The sequence below is a fragment of the Glycine soja genome, chromosome 20 (genome assembly GCF_004193775.1).
Source record: "Glycine soja cultivar W05 chromosome 20, ASM419377v2, whole genome shotgun sequence".
NCBI lineage: Eukaryota > Viridiplantae > Streptophyta > Magnoliopsida > Fabales > Fabaceae > Glycine > Glycine soja.
The window spans coordinates 5,460,399-5,471,560 of record NC_041021.1 but is presented as its reverse complement, the minus strand read 5'-3'; the positions used below and the strand labels follow the sequence as shown (position 1 = coordinate 5,471,560).

The 11,162-nt window shown below is 33.2% G+C and overlaps 1 protein-coding gene across 1 annotated transcript; it reads right to left on the bottom strand.

Annotated features, from left to right (window-relative positions):
• Nucleotides 1–1,659: 1,659 nt before the first annotated feature.
• On the bottom strand, nt 1,660–10,438 carry LOC114401808 (protein LATERAL ROOT PRIMORDIUM 1-like). Its single transcript, XM_028364392.1, has 3 exons — nt 10,222–10,438; nt 3,331–4,173; nt 1,660–2,267 (listed from the first exon to the last, which is right to left on the bottom strand). The coding sequence occupies exons 1-3, from the start codon at nt 10,436–10,438 to the stop codon at nt 1,894–1,896; spliced, it is 1,434 nt and encodes a 477-aa protein (XP_028220193.1). The 3' UTR covers nt 1,660–1,893.
• Nucleotides 10,439–11,162: the final 724 nt, after the last annotated feature.

The following is an 11,162-nucleotide window of genomic DNA, read 5'->3' as shown; positions in this document are numbered from 1 at the left end:
AAATATCACAAAGGGAAGGAAAAGTAAGGACAGGATTGAAAGTGGTTTGATACTCATAACACAGTCTCAATTTGATATTAAATAATAATTCCAAGCATGCTTGACGAAGTTGTAAACTTCACGAGCTTAACATTAATGGATCACCAAACCAAAATCCATATGGATTTTTTTTTTATTTTTTCTGAAAAATTAGATAAATAATAATCCAATGCGCACATGGCAAAATCCACCAAAATGTAAAATATGTTAGGACAACAAAGAGGGAACAGCATGTGCAAAGATAATCAATACTAGTACATGCAATGTATACACACAACTTCATTAATTTGTATATTTATCATTGGTCAGAAATAGCGGCTAATAAGATTCTGGCCACAAAAAAACAAGTGATACGCATGCAAGTTCTCAGATATATAATAGCAAAAGATGAGAATCAATGGCTGGGCATTGGCGAGGATCTGAAATTGCAGACAAGAACAAAAGGGAAAAAGAGAGTACATCATGCCTTGATGAATACAGAAAAAAAAAATTAGCAGGCTGTTTTATGCATCAGTGAGATTGTTAGGGTGAGACAAGGACAGCCACATAAACGACAGTGACGTTTCAACTACTTCAACTTCTCATGCCAAAGTCTGAAGCAGCACGATAATGAGGCATATTTATTTCTACCCTATACTAAACCCAAACAAACTAACATTATACATAGAGGTGTCAATGTGTATATATATAATAGATTTAAATATATGTTTGAGATTTCTAATATATATATATATATATATATATATATATATATATAATTATATATATAATTTTTATTTCAAGTTTTCGGTAAATTGTTTTGTTATATTTTAAATCGTTGATATATTAATAGTTAATTGATGATAAGAATTTAAAATAAAATTTTTAATATATCAAAAATTCATAATAACAAAAAAATTTATTAGAAATTCAAAATAAAATTAAATATATTTCATTTATATAAAAATTATTTAAGCCTATACAATATTATTTGTGAGTTTCCACAGGCCAAGCATATAATAAAACATGAAAATGGCATATACAGAGAAAGGAAGCATACCCATATGCTATAAGTATCTCATGTGCTGAAAAAAATGTGTATCTAGAAGGAGCACTTCACATATGCTAGCAGTAACAATTCAAGAAAAATATATGTAAAATATACTTATTCATCTTCATCAACATGATAATAAACACCATAGATTTTTGGGTTTTACGTTGTGAGGTTTGCATTGTAGGATGTAGATTTCACCTTTTGAAAATTTTAAACCAAGGGAATAATATAGGGACAGAAGAAAAATGCAATACGGCAACCAATAGCTTCGAAAAAGCAACACAACAATAATATAATTGAAGAGCAGTAGTACTATTATTCTTATAATATTTTGTGCATATCCATTATTTTTACCACTCATTTCCTACTTTATTTTTTCTCTTTTTATTTCAACATATCTCTTGCATGGAAATTGTTTACAAAAAATAACACTCGCAATTAAATCATATTTTGAACAGTAAACTTAGCAAGATTCTTTTCAGATTTGTTTTTCAATTCTCAGATAGTAATTAATTTGGTACACATAAACTATTCTCTTGACATGATTTGGCTCCTCTGTAATCCACCGATCTAGTCATGCAAGTGAGTCAACAAAGAAAGAAAAAATGGACTAAAAGGAACAAAAACCGAGGAGTTGAAAAATGCAGAGTGACATATGGTTATAATAAGATACAAACTTAGAAGAATATTAATATTAATTAATCTATACCCTCCAACCCACCCCCAATGTTGGAAAAATAAGAAAAGTTACCCTACAATAATAAGTCAAGCTTTCCAAGCCCATCCATCATCATCTACGTTACACTTGGAAAAAATGATTTTTAATTTATTGGATGATTACCATAGTTTGATGAACCTCCAAGTAGCAACCCTCCACCTGAAGCTGCATAGACATCATGAGAACGATCCACCATTGGAGATGAAGATGAAATTCCATTTCTACCACCATCACTTCCACTTGTAACATTTCCACCACCACCACCACTCAAATGTAATTCAGATAAATTAGGGTACCCTTCTTTGTCCTCAACCCCTTGATCATAGAGAAACCCTTTGAAGACATGGCCACCAATCTTCACAACTGCTTGATACGCATACTCATCTTCCCCACCATCATCCACTGATGTTACACGAACACACTTGAACACTGCTGGTGCACGCACTTGACTTGGTAGTGACTCCTTGAAACCCACATCTGAAAAAAAATTAATTCAACAAACCCTACTTAATTAATTCCCATACTCAACAAATGCAATATTACCACCCCACAAAAACCCTTCAAATCCCACCAATTAACCCATGAAAAACATCAACAGTAATGAAGTTATAACAACAACAATTCTTGTAAATGACCAGAATGCAAGCATTTCTCGTAAATTACATAAATTTACACATGATTTATCTTGTTTAAAAGAAATAATTATTTATTTTTATAAAATAATAAAAAAATAGTATATTATGTTTCTAAAATTAAACTAATAGTACTTCTCAATCTCTATTCGATAAAATAAACAAATAAAACTATTACTTCCCAAAGTATTTCCAAACCATCAGATATTAACGGAAAATATAGATTCTCAGACTAAATTTTTTATATAAATATTATGAATATTTAAAAAGACCAACACAATAGTAGTTGTAAACACATGGAAAATTTCAATATCAATTTGGAACACACACAAACCTTCATGGCTAGAACAACCAGGCAAGAATAGCTCATAAACATACCGTACATGTTGGGATGAAATTACAATATTTCTTAGGTGGTTGGTATATATTATCCTCTCAGCATAACGAGAGTTTAATTTCACTTAGAAAAATTTGTGTAATAAAATTTGCATTAAATTTAGATTAATAAAGAAAAACTTCAGTTCTTATCAAAATAAAAACTTGGATCTTTGTTTAACATGTAAAACTTTTGCACTATCATTGTTATGAAAACAAAAATTATTTCTTTTTCTTCAATATTTTAGAAAGATAACCACAATTTTTCTGTACAAGTGTTATAGTAGCTGGAAATATCATAAGAATTATGTCAGAAAAGAAAAAACAAAGAGTTTTGGACTTTTGGTATTGTAGTCTTTTAGGTCAATAATTGAATAAATTAAATTGTAAGACCAAACAAAAAGAGTTTCAGGATACAAAAACCCTTAAATTTATGAGGTAGAGCAAAATTTCTTAATTTTGTAACTAAGACTATAATTTGGAACACATTAGAGACACAAATCTTGATGGAAAACAAAAAAGAAAACGCAAACCTTGGGGGCTACAACCAGTGTCAAAACTCCTCGGAGGAGTGGTATTATTAGACGTTGAAGTATGCGAAGTAGTTTGAGAAGCAACAAGCCTAGGTTTCTTGGCACCGGAAGTGGCCCCATTGGACCCAACCGCAGCACCGGCCGCCGCCACCCCCTTGAGCTGCCTCTCCCTCCGCCGTGACGCCGGCACCCACGTGCTCTTCACGTGCGTGGAGCAATCAAAACCCCTACTCTTGCAACACGTCCTGCACCTCCTGTGACTACAATCCTTCTTCGCCTGGTTCCCACAGTCCTGGCACGTGCTAGTCCCGCCCCCATCCCCACACGTGTCACGCTCCATGTGACCCTGTTGCTGCTGCGGCGGAGAAGACTCGTGCTCCTGCCATAACTGAATTCTGTTACGGTGGTGACTGATGTTTCCCATTATGCCCTCGCTCTCGAGGCATGGCGTGGCGGTTAGGAGAGGGAAAACGTTGACTCCGTGTGCCGTTGCAGGGTTGTTGGAATTGTTGGAACCGTTGTTGTTGTTTGGATCGGATAAGACGACATCGTTGTGGTGGTGGTAGAAGGAGGAAGCAGGCGCCACCACGAAGATGTCATGGTGAGGCGCCAGGTTGTAGTTGAACGACCTCGATACCCCCGGCCACATGGCTCCGCCGCCGTGCGCAGTGGCGGCGGATGAAGCATTGAAGCCGAGGGAGAGGTCGTCACCGCGGCCGGAGATGGCAGACGGAGGGGCCGACCAGTCTGCAAAGGCACCGGAATCTGAAGGGAACCGCCTTGTGGTAGCCACAACTGAAGACCTAGGTTTTAGAAGACAACCTTGCTCGAACCAGATAAAATCTGTATAATCACAAAATAAAATTTGCTCTGAATGTGTATATATATATATATATATATACTTGCAACACAACTACCAATTATACTAAAAAGGTTTCATATTAATTAATTCATGCATTCAGTGTCACATATAATATATATAAATATAAATATGAAATAATTTTGTATTAATTAATTCACATATATATTCGGTGTCACATAGTATACATAAATATAAATGCAAAACAATTTCAAATCAGTTAATTTATAAGATGAATGTTAGACTATATATATATACAGGTTTATTTGAGTGATGACAACTAACAAGGTGGTTATGATTGTCTCTGACTGAAGAAAAGGTTGTTGGATCTTGTGAGAGTTTTGGAAGGGAAAAAAATCTCTCAATGTGAGCGTTATTTGTTGAAGTGGGGTCTCTGCAAGTGGATCAGGGTAGAAAGCAACGAAGATTGAGCTTTCTTAGTGAGAGAGAGAGGCTTATTTTTAGCACTTGTGTGTTTGTGTCTGCTTCTTCTGACTTATTATCTATCTTCTGCTACTGTCACTCTGGGATACGAAGAAAGGAAAGGGTTGGTTCAAGAGAGAAAAGGGGGGGGGGGGGGGGGGGGGGGGGATGGGGTTCTGAAATCTGAATGGTTCAGAGAAAGAGGGGCAGTGAGCAGTGATAAATGAATGAGAAAAATGCACAGCAATAACGACCTATGTTACTGTGATGAATCTCTTTTCTTCTGTTCTTGTTGCTGACCCTTTTTCTATCATCACCATCAGCGTGATCATCACCATCTTCTTTTTCTTCTTCTATTTTGATATTTTTTTTCACTTACTCTCGAGAGAAATAGAGCCTCATTCCTTCCTTTCTTTCTCTCTCTCTCACACTTTCTCCCTAACTAGAACTAGAATGTAGGTGGGTTCCTCCCTAACCAAAAACTAAAAAACTTTTTTTCTCTCTCTCTCTCCAATAATCACTATGATTGATATAAGTAGAGTTGTAGAGTGCACAGAAGAGATATTTAAAGCGTGCATAAAGACTTTTGTTCTCTAGTTTTTGTAATGTTATGGACCCTTTCTCTTTCTAAAGTCACATGAATGAATGAAGGTGAAGTGAAGCTAGCTAAGCTAATACGCTAGCATCCCGTTACATGTGGGCGAGGGCACCCTTTCCTTTCCTATTGGCGCGTGCGTGAATTGTCACCGCACAAAAACGAATATAAGGCGCAAACTCATGCTTAAGAAATGCTGGTAGGAGTATTTTTGTTTTTTAATTCGTGAAAATGGAATACATTATCTTGAATTTATAATAATTTAGATATTCTTTTCAATTAAATGAGTTAGATGTATTTTACACTATAGCTAGTTTATTTCACAAATTATTTATTTATGTTTTAGAATATAAGGTTGAAACAATTTATTTATATGTTTTTTTTATCTTAGGTTAGAGACCAGAGTATTTTTTTAATATATTAATTCTGCTAGTGGTATATAATTATTACTCGTCCAAAGAAATTTTATATAGTAAATATTAAATGTGTTTTTTCATTAAATAGATAATTTTTATTTGTATGAACACAATTATATTAATACTTTATGTTTCACATGTTTGTTATGAAATAATAAAATAATTACTTTGAAATGTATTACACAATTTTATTTAAAATGCTCAAAAATAAAATTTTTGTTATATTTTCAGGAAAAAAATATTCTTAGGGTTAAAAAGATAATGTGTTTAATAAATGTCTTCTTAGTGTTTTCTTAAGACAAAAAATGTTAAGAATACACTCTTTTACAAATATATTGTTTATTAGTACATAAAATTCATGTAAAATAAATTTGTTTAGTAGGTCTTACTTTTTATTAAATATTTTTTTTTAATTTTGTAAATTTTAATAAATTTTAACTAATAATAAAGTATATGTTTAAAAAATTATATCAAAAAGTGTGTTCTTGGAACTAATTCTTCAAAAAAAATTAAAATATATATTTTTTATTAGTATAATTTTGTTAGATTTTAATTTTATTTCATTAGAAGGACGAGTGTGTTACAATACCTGTTATTAGTAGTCTAGCACTCCTGTACAACAAATATGGAAATAATTTGCTTTCTTATATATATATTTTTAAGATTATAAATACAAGAAATATATTTCATTTTTTTACTTATTTTTTTTATCTTTTTCATACATAATTAGTTTATGAAAATACAATTTGTGCATCGATTTAATTTCTAGTAAAATTAACAATGACTCAGTACTAATCTCTATGAACACTAACTCAAACAAATGCAAATTTTAAAGTATTTTACTTTACTTATTTTATAAGAATTTGTATTTTTGTGCTTTGTTTGTTTCAATAGATAGCATGGAAAATATGAACATATGATATATATTGGGCAATCCTTCCCCGTTTGCAATGATATAAATCACGAAGGAGTGCATATATTTATCCTACATAAAAACATACATGTCCTGTCTAAGGGATGGAGGAAAGGTTTATGTAGATATAAATAAATTAAAGTTGTTTTTATTTATATCACGTTCTTTTTTATTGGACGCCTTTACGTTATTCGAAACATATATTTTATTTTATTAACTAAATAAGAACAAATTTCACTTTTTAGTTTTTTTTTTTATAAATCAAAGAATAAACTACGTTCACACTGATCCGTAAGTTTTTTTCATATTACACATAATACTCCTATTTTTTTTTATCCTTACATGCACTTACTCACTTGTTTATTTGGAAAACATTATACAAATACAGTTTTATATATATATATATATATATATATATATATATATATATATATATATATTATTAATCCCCTTAATTATTTGAAACTACAGCCTTACTCTACAGAAAATTAGGCTCTCGCATGTAGTACGGCGCGTGAAAATGATGAGCTGTAACTGCTGAAATTATTTGTTTTAGAAAAATGGTAATATATATTATTCTAACGATTATTAATTGTTATTATTATATTAAACCTATGGCCTATGGAAATGAGTAGAGTGGTGGCAGTGTAGCACTCACCTACACTGTAGACTATAATCTCTAATGTCATCCATATCTTTCGCCCTTTTCCTAAGATAGTAGTAGTACTTCCTATACCAATATCATCACTGTATTCTTTTTTGTTTTGAAACGTATATATCACTGTATTCTCTTGTTTATATAGATTGTCCATGGATCATATCATTTTGAAGATGATGTTTAATTTTTAAATATATTATTTGCCTATTTGTTTCACATTTATACAATTGATTTGTATCTCTATTCTATTCTATTCCATTTGTTTAGATTATTGATATGTTTAAAATATTAATAAAAAAATAAAATAAAAAATTATTAAGATTTTTAACACTTAATGTTATCAATATGTTATCTATCATATTTTTTAATAATTTTATGTTTATTAATTCTTTAACTAGTATTTTTATAAATTTCATAATAAGACCCTTAATTATACGCATGTAATCATATTGTATACATGCTCTTTTATATAAGAATATAAGTTATGACGAAAATTTCTTGTTTATCACAGAACTGCCTTTTAGGTTTAGTCAAATATAATTAATTCAAGGAGACAAAATTCTCTTGTCTATTTTTCTTTCACAAAATTTGAATTTAAATTCTTACATAAAATTAAATTCATTGTTACTTAACCTAGTGCTTATTTGCAATTTTAATCTCATATTTAGTAAAATGTTTCTCTCTTTTTCCTTTTTATTGTGTAATAATATTTACATATTTCTCAAATTTTAATTTGGTGTACAAATGTTGAATGTTGGCAATATATATACTCCTAGAGCATGCCTTTCAAAAAAAAAAAAAAAAAACTCCAAGAACAGATCCCAATCTACTTACATCTTTTTGCGTGTGAAAAAAATTGACCTAAAAATGAAAACGAATTGTTTCAATGAGTACAAGCTGAGTCGTCCAGTAATGGTATGTTACATACTTTTGCAAAAGACAATTTTGGCGTTACTTTCACCTAATTAAGCAGTTCGGTATTTATAAGAATTGTCTATTTGTGGAATTTTATTGGCCACATAATAAAAAAATTTATTAAAATTTACTAAAATGTAACAAGATCGAATTACAAGTTTAGAAAATTAACAAACACTCTAACGGAAATTAAAAATAATTTATGTATCAAAATTCAGAAAAGAAATTCATATCTTAATAAGCCAAATCAAATGAATAAATATCTTACACAAGTGCGAGGACTAAACTATATATGAGATGTTTTCTTTGTGGTGTGTGGAGAAATGAAAGATTGTTGAAGTACACCCTATGGCGTAAACAGTCAGAGAGAGATTTCTTTATTTGGTCAAAACACTGATCCATAAATTCCGTGCGTGAAATAAGGACAAGATAAATAAATAGGTCAGCATCCAAAATCACAAAGAAATTAAGGCGGTCTTTGATTCAAAAAAAAGAAAAAAAGAAATAAGTTACATAAAACGGAGATGCAAAGGGTATTTTTTGTTCGTGTGATTTTGTTTTTTTATAAAAATTATTTTTTAGACGACAAAAATAACTTTTTTAACAAAAATCAATTTTTCTTGGTTTTTAGACAAAAAAAAATCAATTTTTTAGCCAAAAGAATCAAAGATAGGTAAAAAAAATAGATTTTCTTTGACACAATATATTTTTCTTATCAATTATTACTCATCTATTTTTCTTAAATCAAACAACATAATATATCATTTTTTTTCTTTTTCAGATTATCTCCTATTTCTATCACTCATATTTCTCTTATATAAATCAAACACACCTTAAGTTCAATAATGTTCCAATTCAAATAAAAATGACAATTCAGCTTGGGCGAGTTTGTTTAAACTTAAAAAAATAATTTAAAATATTTTTTATATAAGTTTTTTTTTAAGAAGAAGATAGAATTTACTTCTTAAAATAATTTAAACAAATATATTGTATTGTCCAAAAGCCACAAAATACATGTGGCATCGTACGTGGCACATAGAGGCACATGTTCACCCTACACATCAGTCCTGCTACAGAAGAGCGGACGCCTGACCCTTAGCAGTCAGGCTCCCCTAAAAAACCGATTATCTCTAAATATTCAAATGTATTTGAATATCTTATCCATTGGCAGGTAATTAATTATTTATAATGTCACACGTTATATACAAGGTATGATTATCTTCTACCTTTTTACCACGCTTAACTAATATAAATACAGGTTCCAAAGAACCCTTTACACGATCCATCACACATTCGCTACTACAAGTTTGTGTGTCTCTCTCTCTCTCATACGTTCCTTATTTACGCATACACTTGCTTTTCTTTCCTCACTCATATTCTTACTTGAGCATCAAAGTCTTTTATTTTGCAAGTCCCCCCTCCTCTCAAAGACACCTCTCCAGGACAACGTGTGAAGTTTGGGACCTCACTCAACCACGTCCACCCTAATGTGTCACAATTCCGAATTTTAGTAAGAACATTTGGCGCCCACCGTGGGGCCACGGTAAAACATACCCCACGACTTCTCGTCAATTCTCTCTCGTTCATCCATGGTTAGCAGTCGATCTAGCCTCAAACACGAGACCCTTCTCAAAGACTCCCATCCTCATCTGGTAGTTATGACAGACACAGACACTCTACAACAACTCCAAAACCACATTGTCGAGATAGAAAGACGCCACGAGAAGGAGTTGACAAAGCTAAAAGCTGACAATGACCAGCTGGAGGCTCATGTTAGACATCCCTAAGGAGACGAGCAATTTGCCCACACCTTGCTTGAACGCACCTAAGGGGAACAACACCTCCGACACACAGGCAACACTGTAGATGACTTAAGCCTCTTCCACATGCACCACCCAATAGAGAGGACTGTCTTTCGACATCCTTTTGTTGACTGCATTATGGAGGCTGGCATGCCCTTGGGGTGGAAACCACTCAACCTCGAGGGGTACAACGGGACAACAGATCCAAATGAGCATCTAGATGCCTTCCTCACATAGGCGAACCTCTACACAACGACGACATGATTCTATGTCTTTTCTTTCCTGCGTCCCTCAAAGGGGCAACATTGACCTGGTATGATGGACTCCCACCAAGGTCCATAGACAACTTCAACACCCTCGTTGAACAATTTAGTGCGCAGTATGCCACCAGCAAGTCTCACTGCATGACCTCGACCACCTTTATCAGTCTGCAACAAGCAAACGATGATTCCCTTAGAAAGTTCATGCACAGATTTGGGCGCATAGCTGTCCAGATCCAAAATCTTAACCCCAAGGTAGTGTTGCATTCCATGCTCCTCGCACTACGCCCTGGCAAGTTCGTGGATAGTCTATGCAAAAAAACCACTTGGTAATATGGACGAGTTGCGCGAGCAAGCCAAGGGTTACATCTTGATAGAAGAAATATCCATATTCCAAAATGAAGTCTATCAAGCCAGACAGAAGCTCGATAAGCGCAAAGCAAACACCAAGGCCGACTTACATAAGTCGAACAAGAGGCATAAGCCAAACAAGCGCCAGCCTCTCTCCAAAGGGCCTAGGTATAAGCATTACACACCCCTAACGACCAATCACACCACGATTCTCGAGGAAGTATTCAACCTGGATGTACCCATCCGGCTACCCAAGACGAAACTTCCAAGGTCAGGGTCAGACATAACCAAATACTGCAAATATTACCATGGTATTGATCATAGCACTGAAGATTGCTTGGCCTTAAAAGACAAGATAGAAGAACTTATACAGGTTGGGTACGTAGCCCAGTTTTTTAAGAGACTAGAAAATCACCAAGCAGGAGCAAGACCAGGAGGACATCAAGAGGAGCAGCACAAGAACCAGGAAGCAAATAGAAGAAGAGTGGAAGATCGAGGCAGACAAAGACCACAGCCACAACGGCATGAGCGACCACCTTCACCAAAACAGGAACCCACCCAACACATCAGATATGTAATCAACATCATCGCTGGCAGATTTTTCTATGGGGGACAATCGAACCAGTCCCGAAAATGTCAT